The sequence below is a fragment of the Pelophylax lessonae genome, assembly GCF_965119305.1.
Source record: "Pelophylax lessonae genome assembly, chromosome: 3".
Taxonomy (NCBI): domain Eukaryota; kingdom Metazoa; phylum Chordata; class Amphibia; order Anura; family Ranidae; genus Pelophylax; species Pelophylax lessonae.
In genome coordinates, this window is record NC_138770.1 from 304,730,491 (window position 1) to 304,749,141 (window position 18,651).

General features: G+C 43.6%; 1 protein-coding gene across 1 annotated transcript in view; it reads left to right on the plus strand.

The window, feature by feature from the left end:
- The first annotated feature begins 4,029 nt into the window (after nucleotides 1-4,029).
- The window catches only part of DYNLT2B (dynein light chain Tctex-type 2B), a 30,403-nt gene continuing 15,781 nt past the window's right edge, over nucleotides 4,030-18,651 (plus strand). Inside the window, exons 1-2 of the mRNA XM_082252595.1 lie at nucleotides 4,030-4,164; nucleotides 13,552-13,685. Coding sequence (XP_082108721.1) covers nucleotides 4,112-4,164; nucleotides 13,552-13,685 — 187 coding nt within the window. The 5' untranslated portion in view covers nucleotides 4,030-4,111. The remainder of the gene's footprint in view (nucleotides 4,165-13,551; nucleotides 13,686-18,651) is intronic.

An 18,651-nucleotide genomic window follows, 5' to 3' on the forward strand; every position in this document is an offset into this window, starting at 1 on the left:
GGCAGAGACATTTGCCTGCTATAGTCTACAGCTGGTGGTGTGCTACTGGCAGATGTGCTGCAAGGACCTGGAACACCCTGCGCTTTACCATCATCTCTGTCAGTGGAGGCTGCTGAGAGGTCATGAGGTATATTGGGGGTAACAGGAGATGAGTAAGAAGGAAGGGCAGAATTACCTTTTTTGTGGCTTTCAGGTGCTCTTGCCAATGGGAGTGGTGGGAGGTTAAATGCCTTGTCAAGCATGTGGCACCCAAATGGCTGGTGTTATTGCCATGCTTGATGTGCTTGAGGCAAAGTTTGCAAATTGCTACAGTGCAATTGGCTGCACATGAGCTAAAAAAGGCCCAGACAGCTGAGATGTGGGAAGTGGGCGGGAGATAACAAGTCCCTAATTTGATTGATTAGGGTAGCTGCTCTCTACTCTCCCATGGTGGCTGCCTTGTTGAGGTTGCGCCTCACACTCACTTTCCTCCTCTGCTCTATTTGGCACCCAAGTAGCGTCAGTGACCTCATCATCATAGTCCCCTCCATCCTCATTATAACTGGAGACAACTTGGCAATACACTGCAGCTGGGGGAACATGACTGCCAATTTTTGTACCAGTGTTCTCCCCTCTCTGTAGGCTCATGTCCTACCTTCCTCAACCTCAAAGCCAACATCTGAATCAATTAATGGCTGTGCATCCTCAAGGAGCAATTGGCTGATGGTGTATTCAAATAACTCAGTTGACTCCTCCATTACTGATGCTGGGGCTATGGCAGGAATAGCTGTGGATAAAGAGGCAGAAAAAGCCACTGTCAGCTGCAGTGGACTGCGCACTAGTCTCTGCTTGGGTGACAGAGGATGAGAAGGATGAGGATGGTTAAGTAAACCAGTCCATCACCTCCTCTGCATGCTGTGGCTGGATAGCACAGGCAAATTTACTAAACAGAGAAAATTATGCCCTGCCTGAGGACTGATCATGACCACCTTTGCCTGTGGACACATACCCTGCTGGCACCCTGAAAGTGCCATACGAACATCTGGCTCTCCTTATTGGCCTCCCAGACATGATGGGGGGGTGCTTATTAACAAAATGTAATAAAGATGTGTAAATGTGTACGTAGATGCACTTGAATTAATAGAAAGTGGTGTTTGGTGCACTTTACCCTCACTACACAGACACACCTAACTGACACACTACAACATACTGCAGTAAAACTGCACCGACACACTGCAATATACTGCATTAAACATGCAGGCATGCACTGAAATGTACTGTGGTAAACGTGCACCAACACACATAAATTTACTGCGTTAAATGTGCAGTAACACACTGAAATATACTGCATTAAATATGCACCAACACACTGAAATACACTGCGTTAAATGTGCAGTAATGCACTGAAATATACTGGGTTAATTTTGCACCAATGCACTGAAATATACTGCGTTAAACACCCAGTAACGCACTGAAATATGCTACGTTAAATGTGAACCAACGCACTGAAATATGCTGCATTAAACATGCACCAACGCACTGAAATATATTGCGGTAAACATGCACCAATGCACTGAAATATACTGCGTTAAACGTGCAGTAAGGCACGGAACTATACCGCATTAAGCGTGCAGTAACGCACTGAAATATACTGCGTAAAGCGTGCACTAATGCACTGAAATATACTGTGTTAAATGTGCACCAATGCACTGAACCATACTGGGTTAAACGTGCACCTGTGAACTGAAATATACTTCGTTAAACACCCAGCAACGCACTGAAATACTCTGCGTTAAACATGCACCAATGCACTGAAATATATTGCGGTAAACATGCACCAATGCACTGAAATATACTGCGTAAAAACGTGCAGTAATGCACTGAAATATACTGAATTAAGCATGCAGTGAGGCACTGAAATATACTGCATTAAATGTGCACCAAGGCACTGAAATATACTGCGTTAAACGTGCACCAACGCTCTGAAATTAACTGCTTTAAAGGGGCACCAACGCACTTAAATATACTACGGTAAACTTGCACCAATGCACTAACATACACTGCGTTTACCAAGCATCAATGCACTAAAATATACTGTGTTAAAGTGCACCAACACACTAAAATATCCTGCATTAAACGTGCAGTAATGCACTGAAATATACTGTGTTAAACGTGCACCAACGCACTGACATATACTGCGTTAAAGGTGCACCAATGCACTGAAATATACTGCGTTAAATGTGCACCCACGCACTGAAATATACTGCGTAAAACATGCAGTAATGTACTGAAATATACTGCGTTAAACGTGCAGTAGTGGACTGAATAATAATACTTTAAACGTGCAGTGACGCGCTGAAATATACTACCTAAATAAAGAAGATTAAAGATAGAGGGTCACTATTTGTAGTGGTGTTTTGGACTTTTTCACCATTTTATGGATTTTATACATATAATTCTTTAATTGTATAATTGTAATGCTACACTATTCTTGGTTTAGGGTGTGAGCATGCTGTCCCCTAGGTAACAGGACGCCTGGACGCTGTACACGCTACCCGGGAGCCCCCGATCAGGGGGTTGAAAGCGACATAGGGTGAGAGCAGTGTAACGGGACCAGAGCGCACCGGTTTGCCTTCTGTTCATTATTGGATATATATGCTTGCAATATATTGTTTTGTGTAAGTTTTAATGTTTGAGGGGAGAAGGGGGAAACGTTTTAACAATAAACAAAAGTGTTTTAGCAATACGGCTCTATGAGTCCCCATTCTATTATTTCATGGTTATCACTGGAAATCAGAGTTCTGGATTTTATCTTTGAACAGACTGAATAACGAGTGGAATTTACAGGAGGGAGTGTAGTCTTGCATCTGGCGGTGTGAGGTGCAGTGGAACCAGTGATCAGAGTGCAGTATTTGAAGTCCTGCATGGTGAGTGTGCATTGTCTAGGGGATGGCACGAGAGGTGTGGTGAAGGTGCACGCTCGGATCGCCCAATACACCGGTGAAGGACAAAGACTGTTTATTAAGGACTATGCATTTAGGAATTTCACTAAATTACCATTCTTATCAGAATCTCCTCTGAAGGACTGTATGTAGTGCTGCTAATGTGTTCTTTCTTCAGGTGGATTTTTTCCTAAAGCCCCGTACACATGCATCGATTATTGGACGGGAATGTTCGGCCAATGTCCGATCGGCCGATTTTCGGCTTGTTAGTATGATGCTTACGACAACCGACTCCGACTTTTCGGCCAAAAAAAATCTGGTGTGCAGGCTATAAAATTGTTGTTGGCCGTCAACACAACGGCCGATTTTCCGTCAATCCGTACAGATTTCGGCAGACAAAAATCTGATGAGCAAGACTGGGCATGCTCAGAGAAGAAAAAACACACGGAAAGTAAACCAGCACATGACATCACTTCTGAAGTAGATTTTTGTTGGCCGAGAAAATTCGCGTGCAGTCTAGGCACATTCCAACCAACAAAACACCTCTAGGACAAAAATCGGAGGATCGGTCGGCCGATAATCGTTGCATGTGTACGAGGCATAAGTCTGGGAAGTGTAACACACATGGTAGAGTGTTCATTTTGGTTTATAGCAGCAGCTTTTATTCTGATAATATTTTGCATATTACTATTATATATGAAGTGATAGATTATACATATGAATTGGTTTTAAGCGCTGGGTGAGTGAGTAGAAGTGGTCATGTTTTTATTTCACTCCCTTTTAGAATATTTTTTGTTTTTTTCACAGTTTACTAAATATGTGTAAAGTAGAAAAATCGGTGTGACAACATGAGATCAAGTTGTGATATAAGCTCTTAGTAAGTCATTGGAGTTCATTTAGTACAGGAATGAGCTTGTCTGCAGCCCACTAACATGATCTATGAATTCAGTGACACAAGCAGCCTGCCATCTGGTTCGGCTCTGCACACATACACACAGACGGAGCATTGCTGGAAAATACCAGGAAGAGCTGGGCTTCCACAAAATGGCTGCCGTAGCTCTGTAACACATAACCTTCACTCTACCGACCCTAGTGATCAACCGGAAGAGATCGCACATGACAGGAAGAGATCACCAAGGAGTTGGTTGTCATGGTGACGGACAAGCTGTACTGTAGGGTTTTGCGCTACAATGGGGGAAAGCGGGGAGAATTACTACACTATTCGTCCGAACTTCCAGCATAAGTAAGTGTGGATGACACGTTATGTGGATTGGAGTGATTGTACTGGAGCATGGGGGGCTGATTGCTCACTTACCTCTATCGCATTGTTTGCTTTTATTGCCATGTCAGATTTATATTTCTCATGTACAGGTGGCTATTTCTAAAGGCATTGTTTTTCTGGTGCAAACGCACTGATTGGCACCAATGATTGGCACTTAGAGGTGGCACTGATAGGTGACACTGATGAGGAGGCACTGCTGGGCACTGATTGTCAGCACTCAGAAGAAGTGTTTGGCAGCACTGCAGGGCACTGATTGGCAGCACTGCCACTGATTGGCAGCACCGATGGGCCTTGATTTACAGCACTGAGGAGAACTGTTTGGCAGCACTGCCAAGCCAATGATTGGCAGCACAGATGGGCACTGATTGGCAGTGCTGATGGGCAATGAATGGCAGCACTACCAGCCACTAATTGGCTGCACTGATTGGCAGGACTGTGGGGCTCTGATTGGCAGTACTGATGGGCACTGATTGGCAGCACTGGTGGGCACTGATTGACAGTACTGATGGGCAATGATTGGCAGGACTGCCGGACACTGATTGGCAGCACTGGTGGGCACTGTTGGGACTGCACTGATCACCAGGACACTGATGATCAGTGCCCTGATTATCAGTGTAGATGTCCCTTTCACAAAAGCCGGTTATCAGCTCTCCTCTCCTCATGCTGTCAGGGTGAAAAAAGGAATGACGATAACCGGCTCGTGTTTACATCGCGATTAGCTGTCATTGAACACAGCTGATAATGTGGTAAAGGGCCGCAGTGATTGGCCCTTTACCCCAATCTGTGATCAGCTGTGTCTGAAGGTCATTGCCAGGAGGGTGTCCATGGACGCCCTCCCGGCAACATAAGCTCGCGCTGTAGCGTCTTTCGGCTATAGCATGGGCGGGAACTTGTTAACCACTTGAGGACCCGGCCTATTTCTGACATTTGTTGTTTACAAGTTGAAATCAGTATTTTTTGCTGGAAAATTACCCCCAAACATGATATATATATTTTTTAACAGAGATCCTAGAGAAAAAAAATGGAGATTGTTGCAATATTTTATGTTACACCGTATTTGTGCAGCGGTCTTACAAATGCAATTTAAAAAAAAAAGAAAATACACTTTTTTTTTAATAAAAAAAAAATAACGGTAAAGCTAGCCCAATTTTTTTATAATGTGAAAGATGATGTTATGCCGAGTAAATAGATACCTGACATGTCATGCTTTGGCAACAAACTACAGTTCCCCAAAAATCTACATAGGCGCCGCTTTAAATATTTTTATAGGCTACCTATTTAGAGTTACAGAGAAGGTCTAGTGCTAGAATTATTTCCCTCGCTCTAACCATCGAAGCATAACCACACATGTGTGGTTTGAACACTGCTTACTTATGTGGTATGCGCTCGCTTCTGCGCGCAAGCTCGGAGGAACAGGGCTCTTTCATTTTTTTTTCTTATTTATTTTATTTTTTATTTTTACATTATCCCTTTAAATTCTTTATTTTTTTTATCACTTTTATCCCTATTACAAGGAATGTAAAGATCCCTTGTAATAGAAATAAGCATGACAGGGCCTCTTTATTGCGAGATCTGGGGTCAAAAAGACCTCAGATCTCACATTTACACCTAAATCCCCCCCAAAAAATGTAATTTTATATTTACCCCAAAAAATAAATTGGTGCTGCCTGTCAGTGCCCATCAGTGCCGCCTGTCAATACCCATCAGTGCCCATTAGCGCAGCCTACCAGTACCCATCAGTGCAGCCTCATCAGTGTCGCTTGCCAGTGCCACCTCATCATTGCCAATCAGCGCAGCTTCGTCAGTGCCACCTTTTTTTTTCTTTTTTTTTTTATCACTTGGGACCAGGCAATTCTTATTGTCTGATGCCCCGGACATGCACTTTTGCGTTCTGGGCAGCGGATTTAAAAAACTGGTTCCTAGATTCTAAGCAAATTTGTCAAGTCCTGCTGTAAAGGATGAGAGTTTTTTTACCTTCATGCATTCTTTGCATGAAGGTAAAATGAAGGTAAAAAAAACTCTCTGTGTGCTGTTCCTCCCACAGCCCCCCTAATACTCACCTGAGCCACCTCTCGAACCAGCGATTCAGAATCAGAGCCTCTGCTGTCCTCTGATTATCACTCCTCATTGGCTAAGACAATTGTTGTGTCGATTGTCAATCACAGCCAGTGAGCCAATAAGGAGAGAGCGGGGGTGGGGCCTAGCCACAGCTCTATGTGTTCAGACGTGTTGAAGCAGGGCTCAGGAGCGAGCATGCACCCGTGCCCCCATAGCAAGCAGCTTGCTGTTGGGGGCACTGGTCATGGGAAATGAGCCAGGAGCACCTGCGGGGACCCGAGAAGAGGAGGATCAGGACTGCTCTGTGCAAAACCATTACACAGTGTTTGTTTTTTTAAAGCCGAACCTTCAATACCACTCTAAATCAGAACTAAAGGCAGGCTATTTATCACATGTCTGTTCTGCAATAAAATACACCTGCCTGCCCGCTGTCTTCTGTGACACAGCTCAGCTTGCGTTATTAGCGCGGTCCCTATGTGTCGGGATGACTGATTGTTGCGCATGCGAAGGAGTTACATCATCCTGCACAGATTAATAAAGATGCTGGAAGAGTGGCATCAAGGAGGAGCCAGAGAGAAGATGCCAGGGACTTCTCATGGACTGTTAGTAGGAAGATAAATATGATGACTTTAGTTCCATTTTAAACATTAAATGACACGTGCAAAATGCAGAAAATTCTAGTTCTATATCCCCTTGCCCTGTTTTTAATACCAAAATGCATTTTTTCTGGTCAGTGTGGCTCAGGGTGCCAAATCATTCTCAACAGCCCCACTTTCCCCCACCGCATTTGTTCCAGACAGGAAAATTGCACGCAGTACGGCTAGTAACGTCACAAGTAGGCAGAGCACCTTGGTGGCAGCCATCTTGGCTTCCCTTTCATGAATCGGAGTGGCAGCAGCAAACCACCTGTGAAAAAGTGGGACTGCAAAGCACAGCAGGACTTTTAGCAGAAAAAACGTCTTGGGGGATGTGAGGTCACACAGCACCTTTCTTGCGGGACTACAGGTCTCAGCAACTCTGTTCCTGAGGTCTTACCTACCATGTGGAACTACTGGTCACAATGAGTTCACTTTTCCTTGTGGGGGTGGGGGGGCACTGGTAGATTTGGCACAGTGCCCTCTTTGCTGACTGGGATGCTGTGTTCAGCAAGGGTCACAAGATATATGTGTTAGCAGGCCAAAGCATCACAGAGGGCAGAGAGGAGAGGATGCAGGGAATGATTGGCTCCAGATACAGAACCTTAGGTAGTAAAGGACTTTGAGGTAGCCCCCCACCCCCAAAATATCCTCTGGGCAAGTTCCTTGCAAATCTGACTCTTTCCACCTATCATGTACCTTTGCTACCTCCAAGGCACCTTCCTCCAGTCCTTTTATGACAAGGGGAACCTACTACTACAGGAACAACAGCAGCTTTCCAGAATACTGTACTTGCCGATTTGAGTGGCATACTGAAGCATTGCCCTAATCCTCCCCTCTCCTTATTATTGGTGGAGGACCCAGTGAAGGAAGACTCAGAAGGAGAGTCTATTCTGGATGTAGAGCATGTGGAAGACTCCTCCGAGGACTGTATGCCTAAAGAACCCCAGGGTCAGAGTTTATGTCAGACCCAAAAAGCCTTTGTGGATTTTCTCATGGAAGTTGTTCACACCAATTCTCCAAAGGTTTCAGCATTTGAGTCATGACGGCCACCAAGATATCTCCAATCTTTCCCTATGCATCCTCAATTTAAGGCATCAGTTACACTTGAATTGTCCATGTTGCTTTATTCCCTCCTCACCACCTGTTTTAACTCACTAAATGTTGGACTTCCGCAACCACATGCATTGTGCACAGTTGCAGGGCGTTTGCAGCCTGGCCCCATTAACCTAAATGGGTTATGTTCAGCAGACAGTAGTGCCTGCTGAGAGCGACAGGGGGGGTATAATTCTTGCAGCGAAGCATTGTGACCACTGCATGTGTATGAACCTGGTCTCAGCCTTTCCAGTGAAAGGGGGAGCTGTTGAGGAGCGGTAAAAATGCAGCTTACTTGCATGGTTTTACCACCTCCCCAACAGCTAGTGTAAACAAGCCCTAAGGATGTCCTGTAAATGAATTGAGCTCACCCTGACAAGGCATGTGCTCCAACAAAGAGGTTCTTTCAGCAATACCCCATGGAGAGTGAGTGCCTCGTTTCCACTGAGTGGTACGGTACGGTTCGGTTCGGTACGGTACGGTTCGGTACGGTACACATTGCGTTTCCACTGCCAATAGTACCCTTTTCATGATAGGCGTGGTGTAGCTGGTCACAGCAGGAAAGCTGTGATAGACGATTCTCTGTCAACCAATCAAAGTTCTGCAGAGTGTAGCTCCACCCAGTTGGTACGGGTCTAATGTGCTTGGTACCCCAACGAAAGGGTACCAAAAAGTGGTACGGTTCGGAATTAGGGTATGGAAACGGCATAAATAGCGCACCGTACCGAACCGAACCGTACCAGAAAGCTCAGTGGAAACGCGCCATTAAAGAAATGTAGTTTGCCTTTTGTAAAATTAGAGATTTCTTATCTCAAAAAGGATCTCACGTGCCCAGTGGACAATGTCCAGGTTTTTAAGGATGCTTCAGACAAGTGTATGAAAGCATTTATTTAAACCTCATTTGCCTGTGCACATGCGTAGGATTTTGTGGCTGAAGTGTTGGTCAGCACAGCCACCTTGCAAGATGCATGTTGAACATTTTCCCTTTCCAGGGGAGCATTTGTTTGGCCCTCTTCTGCTTGATTACATCCAGAAGATATTGGGGGGTAAGAGAACTTTGTTACAGCAGAGAAAGAATGGTAAGCTCATAAACCTGCTGCTCCTTTTAATTCTACGAAGCATTCCTTTTGAGGATCTCTGGCTCTAGGCCAAAGCGTCAGTCCCAGGTTCCTGGAAAAAGCCATGGATTTCCAAGTCCGTTAAGCTGAGAAATAAGTTATTTTCAAAATGAAGGGGCGCCCCCACTGGTTCGGTGGGAGAAAGTTTAAAGGCCTTTGTAGAGATTTGGCAGGGGGCATTTACGGACAAGATGGTCCGCAATATAGTGACTTGCGTCTAACAGCTGGAATTTTAGCTCTTTCACCTTAAACATTTCACTTTTCAAATGTTTCTTTGAAGCCACTAAAAAGAATTGCTCTTACAAGTTTTCAATCATCTTCTCTACCAGAGTTCAGAGAGAGTTCATTCAATTTCCAGGGGACAAACAGTTTTGTGGTTTTTACTTGAAATACTTTATGGTTTTGAAACCAGAAGGCGATATTCACCCTATTTTGGATCTCAAAGGCATCCAACAAGGTTCTTTGTATACAGAAGTTCCAGCTGGAATCAGTGCGGTCAGTGGTGACCGCTCTCCATCACGGAGATTTTTATTGCATCAGTGAATATCAGAGATGTTTACTTGCACGTTCAGATTGTTTTCCCCCTCACCAAACATTTTTGGGGTTTGCAGGGGAGGATTCATAATTTTTAATATGTGGCCCTGCTGTTTGTTCGGCCTGTCCACAACTCCCAGAGAGTTCACCAAGGTCGGAGACAAAAAAAAGGTACCGTGTAATGAGGCCCATACCCCTGTATTGTAAAGTGGTGTAGTTCACCAAGGTCCTGGCTCTGGTTCTGGGATGCTTACAGTTTTGAGGAATCCCTAAAATAGAGTACCTAAATGACTGACTTCTGAGAGAGCAATCTGCTTCTCTGCTGGCGACCAATGTGTCTTACACAGTACGCACTCTGGAGGGGCTCAGATGGGTTCTGAAGTTTCAGTAAGCTGCCTTAATCATGGCCAAAAGTTTGGAATTGATAGACCTGACCAGGGTACTGCCCAGACACCAGTGTTCCTCTCACTGGAGAATGTCTTGTCTATGGTCTTGAGTTGGCTTGCTCATATCTTTGACAAATCCCTTATTTTGCCTCTGTATAAGAGCTCTGGGGAAGATTGTGGCCTCCTTTGAGGCAGCAGTCTTTACCCAGTTTCATTCTGGGCCTCTACAGTGGAATATTTTGGTGGCTTAGGACAAGAGAACCCAATTGTTTATCTTCCTGCCAGAAATGGCAAAGACCTTTCTTCCCCTCTCCTGGAAAATTCTGATGACAGACACCAGCCTGACGGGTTGGGGGGATGTTCTGGGCAATCTCTCGGTTCAAGGAACTTGATCACTACAGGAGAGGTAGTTGGCCATCAACATCCTGGAGGACACGTCATCTTGCACTTCTGCAATGGTTGGAGCAGCTAAATGGTCCTCCAGTAAGGGTTCAGTCATGGTGGTGGTGTTGGCATACATAAATCATTAATAGATTGATCAATTGAGACCATGGACTTTTAAGATGTTCACAACAGACCTAATTAAACTTGTCAAAAGGTGGCATACATAAATCATCAAGGAGGCACTAGAAGTTGGACAACCCAGGAGAAAGTGGATCTCATGCTGCCTGGGGCCCAACTTCATGTTCCTATATTCTCTGCCTTGCAAATTCCATGGGTTGAAATTTCCTCAGTTGTCAATAACTGTTTCCTGGGGAGTGCGTTCTACACCCAAAGGTGTTCGAATAACTCTGTCAACGATGGGGCCCGCTGGATACGTATCTTCTGTCATCCAGGCTCAATATGAGCTGAACAGGTTTTTCTCCAGGACAAGGGATCCTCCAGTGTTTGCGATGGATGCTCTGGAGACTCTGTTGAGCCAGTTCTCCCTGATTTATGCTTTTGTACCATTGCAGCTTCTACCTTGTCTGCAAGGAATTCCAGTGATTCCAGTTGCTCTGGCTTGGCCTAGGAGAACATGGTATTCTGATGTTTTGAACATGGCAGTAGACAGTTCTTTGGATCCTTCAGGATTGACACAAACTTCTGTCACAAGATCCAGTCTTACACCCTTCTTTATGGTTGCTGCCTCTGACAGCATGGCCGTTGAAGCCCAAGTCTTGAGAGACAGAGTCTTTTTGAAAGGCAGGAAGGCGGCTTCAAGGAAGATTTACCACAGGACTTGAAAATCTTACATTGCTTGGTGTGAAACTTGGGGGTTTCATCCTCACAAGTAGTGGTTCGCATTTTTCCCTTTCTACAATCTGGAGTAGATTCGAGATTGGGTTTAAGTATGATCAAGGGTCAGGACTCAACTTGGTATTTTGGTTGCATTTCAACTTTGTACAATCTGTATTTGCACCGATTTGGGATTCTTCTTTGGCCCTTCTAATGGGAAAGGTTGTGTTTCTGGTTGCCATTACTTTGATTCATAGGGTTTCAGAATTATCTGCCTTTTTTTTAAAGAACCAATCCTTGTGTTTTAGCGTGACCTAGGGGTTCTTTGGCCTAAGCCATCTTTCTTGCTTGAGGTGGTTTCTTCTTACCACCTGAATCAGGATATTGTGTTGCCATCATTTTCCCCTAAGCCATAGACACTGGGGAAAAGATTCTTCACACTTTGGATATGGTTCATGCTATCAGGAGTTATCAGTCGTCTACTGCTGTAAATCGGGAGTTGGATTCCCTTTTTGTGCTTCTTGAGGATCCAAAGAATTTTCACACAGCTTCCAAATCTGTGATTTCTCAGTGGATTTATCAGTTTATTTCTCAAGCTTAAGATCTAAGAGAAAAAGTTTCACCGTTCTCAGTGATGGCTTATTCTACTGGGAGTGTCTGTGCTTCCTGGGCTATTCGTCATCAAGCTTCAGTAAATCAAGTTTTCTCTTACGTCCTCGGACAGTCGCTGCCCACTCATACAGTCTTCACTTATGGTTATTGACTTCATCTCCACAGGAGTTTTTAGGCATAAGACTTGTAAAAGAACAATAAATCTACATAGTCACACCCATGGGGGCTGTCCTTCTAGTCCAATACCCCCCTGCAATAGCCATCCCAATTCAGTTTGTCTTCTGCCTAGCTTCAGGAGTGGATAGGCTTCCCTGTTCTGGGGCTACAGTCTCAGCCTTTTCTCTTTTTCTGGCGGTTGTTGCCCACCCCTCATGTCTACACTGCTTTGGGACGTCCCCATAAGTGAAGACTGTATGAGTGGGTGGTGACTGTCGGAGGACGTAAGAGAAAACGTAATTTTTGTAAAATCTTACCGTAAAATTCCTTTCTCTGAGTCCTCCGACAGTCGCCGCCCTGCCCCTCTTTTTGGGGTCCTTTGTTATACACTTTCACTGCTTGCGACCAAACTGAATTGGGATGGCTATTGCAGGGGGGTATTGGACTAGAAGGACAGCCCCATGTGTGTGACTATGTAGATTTATTGTTCTTTTACAAGTCTTATGCCTAGAAACTCCTGTGGAGATGAAGTCAATACCCATAAGTGAAGACTGTATGAGTGGGCGGCGACTGTCGGAGGACTCAGAGAAAGGAATTTTACGGTAAGATTTTACAAAAATTCAGTTTTTTTAAAGCCACTACCTGGTTTTTGGGTCATACTTTTACCAAGTTTCACCAGATGGATTTTAGAGCATGTGTTTCAGGCTGCTGTGTGAGGTTATATCTTGTTACGTTTTTTTTGAATGGGGCCTGTTGACTTGTTGCCATGATGCCCTCCTCTCAGATCCATTGCTTTTGGACAACGCTGTCATATTCTGATTCACTTCTGAGACACTTTGTGTTCCGTGATGTACGATAAAGGTTTTTGGTTTACCTGTAAAATCAGTTTCTTGGAATACATCACAGACACAGAGATCCTGTCTTGTGGTTTATGGCTTACTATAAGAAGCCTTTTCTAACACCGAAAGGTATGCCTGGTAGGGGATTTTCTGCTTTTTTTTGCTGGTGTCTAATCACCTAAAGGTGGCAGCATAACTCTGTACTGTAATAAGGATTCCGAAGATGCTGTGTCCTGTAATGTACTCCAAGGAAAGGATTTTACAGGTAAACCAACAATCCTAATTTTATTTTCTATGCATTCTATAGACAGTGTTCATGTAAAAAATTAGTTTTTACTGTAAAAAAAAAAAAAAAGTATACAATTTATTCTATAATTTGTCCCATTTATAATGACACTAAAATGTTTCATCTGACATGTAAGTTATGTGCAAATGAAAAAAGGACTTTTTTTCATATGTTGTTTTTTAGCAAAAAAAAAACAAAAAAATACATTTTGGGGGTAAAAAAATAATAGAAATAAAAAAATTCAGCAGAAAAATAATAGCTAAGGGGAGAAAATAGCTGATTCGGGTTAATAAAGGGTTAAATAGCAATACATTATGTTTACATTTGTTTTTATTTTTTACTTTTAATTGGTTTCTTTAATTAAAATGAATGCATTTTATTGTTATAAATTAAACTACATTTTATTTTCAGATTTAGAACTGCAACAGTAAAGGACTGCATTCGATCTGTCTTGAAGGAGGAACTCAAAAGCAAACAGTATGTCCCAGAGGAGATTCCACAACTGACTCGATTTTTGTCAGAGACAATAAAGGATAAACTGAAAGGTAATAAAAGAAGAGGCAATATGTTAAAGAAGTAATAAAGTTACATTAGTTACATTTAGTATTTATAATGCGCATTGATCCCCGAATCTAAACTCTGTATTAGTATTGTTAAAATATTTTTTCTTACTTTTAAATTATGTGTGTATCCTAAAGCCGGTCATAAACGTTCGAATAGGAGATAGGTTTGAATCTTGGCCAGTTCAGCAGGGACCGGAGGAGTTTCAAAACCATGTTTGGGCAGGCCGATTGTCCCAAAGATGATCCATTAATCAACTTGGGTACAACAAACATTTCGGACTCGCCCGATCCATGGGGGCAGTTGTATAACTGTGATGTTTCAGGGGGGGCAGGCAAGTGCCAGGATACCTACAGACTGCACACAGAGAGGGAAACAAATGCCTAAGGGCAGCACTGAGAACAGGGGCAATGCCTTCATAACTAGTACTATGCCGATGGATCCAACTGGTGCAATAGACCAGGTTTTTGGGAAGGTGAGAGTGGAATTTCCCAGTCTGAAAAAATGGGCGATTTGGTAAACCGCAACCCTGATTTGGGGAGGGAAGGGCAAATCAGAGCTTAGGGCAGAGTCTGAGGGTTGTAAAGCAGGAAGATATGTGTTATTGTAACAAAGAATAAAGAGGTAGATGAGCTAACCTCCCTACATAGGGCTAAATTCACTAAGAGTTAAATAAAGCATGAGTATTAGAATTAAAATAAACCATGCAGTATTTAACTTTAAAATCAGTCAATTCACAAAAAAATAGTACGTTAAATACTGCATGCATTACATTTTTATTTTACAGTATTTAACGTGTTTTTACCACCTTATCTTAATGCAAACTGAACTGCCGGCTGCAGCTGGAAGTGAAACATTTAGCAGTAGTATTCATACCACTGCTAAATGTGACAGTAAAGCTCAGGGATGCTAGTTGTTATGGAGCCGGCACCCATCAGCGTCCTAACAACCATGACTCATCCCAGCTGTCAGTGGGGAATTCCCTGCTGAGAGCAGAATGTAAACAAAAGAGCTGAAAGAGAAAAAAAAAAAAACAGTGTGTGGGCTCCCCCCCCCCAATCCATACCAGGCCTCTTGAGTCTAGTATGGATTTTGTAGCAGGAACTCACCCCAAAAATCAAAAACAATGGCGGGAGATCCAACTAATATCCATACCAGACCCCATATCCTAGCATGCAGCCCGACAGACCAAGAAAGAGAGGGATGTGCATGCGCTAATCCTGAACCATGCCAGGCCAAAAGCCCTCAAAATGGTGGGGGGGTATGTTGATGAGAACACGGATCTCTTCCCAACAACCCTGGCCAGGTGAATGTGGGGGTGAGGAGGGTGACTTATCGGAATCTGGAAGCCCCCTTTACCAAATGAATGTGAATGTGTAAGGGGTACATAGTATTCCTTCTCATTCACCAACACAAAGTCAAGAACATCTGTACATCTGATGTCAATCATAATAAATGACAACTGCTGACCTGCACACAAAAACAAGCACCCTCCCCCCCCCCCATATTGTGGGCATGTGGCTCGTTAAATCCCCCCCCCCCCCCCCACCCCACCCCCTTCTCTTCTTTTTTGGCCTGCTGGGCTACATGCTCAGATAAGAGTCTGGTATGGATTTTGGGGTGGGGGAGGGCTCAATACATTCTTCTTCTTCTTTTTTTTTTTTTTTTTTTTTTTATAAGGCTGCCCCCAAATCCATACCAGACCCGAAGGGTCAATGCATACCGTTTAAAATAAAACATTTTTACTTAAAGGTAATAATAACAGTGCTTACCCTTACAAAAAAAAATACAACAATAACAATCATAAAAATTATTCAATAAAGGTGAGAGCGATGCTGGCGGCTCTTCTCTCAGTCTCCGCCCGGTGGGTTATTGGCCGTAATGAATCGCTTCCTTTGATGTCGGATGCCTCAGCAAGACCTTGTTTGAGAAGGTTGCAAAAATCTGCCTGGAGCTCAGCTTTAAATAAGGCAGACAGTCTGCAGGAAAAAAGAAAATGAATGCAGCCACCCCATCTATGGACTGCATCTAAGGTTTGTACAGCGGCGGTGTGGCTGTATCCAGCAATTGAATTGGCGTCTATCCCACCAACTATAAGCCTTACTAACCCCCAGACTGAAATAGCTGTGGGTCCATTATTTCTGGTGAGTGGGGATACAGGAGGGGAGTGAAGCACTCCGCACCGCATGATCTGTCTTGAAGCACTTCAGCACTTTTTTATTTTGAAGCACTTTAGCGCATTCTGTGGATACTTCGAAGCACTTTCAGCACTTTGATCAGCAATTTTATGAGATTTTTTGGAACACTTCAGCACTTCGTTGATGTTATGAATTTTTGGCACATGAACACTTTATTGAATAATTTTTATGATTGTTATTGTTATATTTTTTTGTGAGGGCAAGCGCTGTTATTATTACCTTTTTATATATCTCTGAGTTTTTACTTGGTGAACAGCAGCTGAACATCATAATCATTTTTTTTGTATTATTGTATATGCCTAGCACGGGTTAATATTTGAATAACATTTTTTTACTGTCGGCTCTTTTCTTTACATTCTTCTGTCAGCTGATGTGTCACAGATTGTTAAGGACGCAGCAGGTGCTGGCTCTTTAACAACCAACCAGTAATTAAATATTGTTTGGCTAGGCCACAACTTATTTAACAAACAAAAGAGAAAACAGGCGCCTCTGAGTTAAGACTGCGATTTAATATGGCAAACAAGTAATAAAAACTTACATCAAAGTAAGTATAAGCAGACAAGATGGGTCCTTCCGGTGTCCATGTGGAGGCTGAGGCTTGGAGTCATCACTGTGGGTCTGTAATCATCTCCTCTCTTCCTCTTCCTGTCCAGCAGGAAGGGGAGGGTGTCACAGCAGTGAGATGGAGGCTTGGACAGCAGGGTGAAACCGCAAATCTTTGACTTTGAAAAAGGAGCGCGCGCTGGTTTCCCACCACAGTGCGCATGCTCGGAAACGCGTCAGTCATTACGCCGGAAGATCCTGTGGACAAGCATCACAGCCACTGTGCGGCCCAAGCCTCCATCTCACTGCGGTTTCACCCTGCTGTCCAAGCCTCAATCTCACTGCTGTGACACCATCCACTTCCTGCTGGACAGGAAGAGGAAGAGAGGAGATGATTACAGACCCACAGTGATGACTCCAAGCCCCAGCCTCCACATGGACACCGGAAGGACCCATCTTGTCTGCTTATACTTACTTTGATGTAAGTTTTTATTACTTGTTTGCCATATTAAATCGCAGTCTTAACTCAGAGGCGCCTGTTTTCTCTTTTGTTTGTTGCATGTTTGGAGATCGCTTCTGCTCCCCAACAGGCTGGCCCTGAGCATTCAGACTATTTCCTCATCTCACCTTAAGACTTTATCATAGCCTTGATGTGCTATTATATGGACTATCGTTTTTATGTAGTGCTAACAGCTTGCGCCACTTGTTCCATTTCTTGTCACAACTTATTTAACAGTTTTGTATTTGTTTCCTTTTTTTTTTTTTGTGTGAATCTACTTTTAGACAGGTCTATGCAAGCGTTACTTAAATACCACATAAATCTGTAGTGAATGCATGCGATATGGAACCTAGCTATTGCAGCAAATAGGTCAGGATCTGGAAAGTCCTTGTCATTCTTGCTAAAAGGGAAGGAGATGACCACCTTCTGTGATTGTAAAGTTGCATGGGGCTGTAGGGAATGTGAAGCAACAAGTAGAAATAGATAGTGGGAACCAACAGCGAGAGGACAGCGATAGAAACCCTTTGTCTAGCTCTCCGAAAGAAGGAGTGAATTAAAAAGGCCGGGATATTTCTGTTCTAAGCTGGCGAAAATCTCATTAGTTGTCCCCCTACCTTTGGGGGTGTAGGTGAATCTATAATGTGAAGAAGGCTTTTGAGCAGGTCCACTGGGCTTAGAGATAGAACGTCTGCCAAAAAAGGATGGACTCGCAGTAGGTGACTACGCCTGGAAGGGGTGAACAGAGCGGATACATCAATAAGGGATATGTGAATTGTAGAGTAGGAAGCACCTTGCCCTGTAACTGCCTCAATTTATTCCTTAGGAGATTTTCAAAAGAGGAGCTCACTTTCAAAGGGTATGCACAAAACTCACCTTTCTTAAGCAGATAAGATTCAAATCACATTCTCCATTGCGTCTATGCGGACTATTAGGGCCAAGGGCAAGAGCTGTAATCTTGCAGACAGCAAACTGTCTCCTGAAACAGATAGTTATTCAGTCCAGTTCTTCATAGTCTGGGCAACAGATAAGGTGGCAATAGTTGGCTACAGGGACTGGACCTGCAAGGGCAAAAGATGACGTTAGAAGTCTACAAATGCCTATCAACAGAATCCTTAAAGGAGAAAATGCCCTCAATAGAAACTGTAGATTAATTATTTAGTGCAAAAATGGTTGGGTCCCCAGTGGAAACAGTCCATTTCTTTCTGAATTTTTATTTCCAAGAGTACAAGGCAGCAAAAATGCCAGGAAAGTGAATAACCTCTCGGAGTTGGACCAGCCATTATACAGTATAGAGCCCAATTTCTTTGACAAAATAGGGAACGACTCTCATATTGTTTGTCCTGTCCAGGCTTCGCCCATCATGGTAGGCATATCCCCAAAGAAATCTTCAGTGTCTAGGTGCCATTGAAATGGACCATGGAGCTGAACCTGTATAGCACCCCGTGGCTAACATACATGTTGCACTGTATACCAAGGTGTTTTACATAGCTATACCTGCAAAAGAGGCCAGCCTGAGGTGATGTAGAAGGACCTTATTTTTTTTTACTAAAGTTCCACTTATGTTCCACCTTTTTTTTTTGATCGAATAGGAATATTTGTTGACAAATATTGTAGGTTTTACAAAAATAAAAATGGTACACTTAGAGCCCATTCAGACTAGTGCGACACGACTTTGGGGGGCGACCTGTGAAGTCACGTGCACCGCGACTT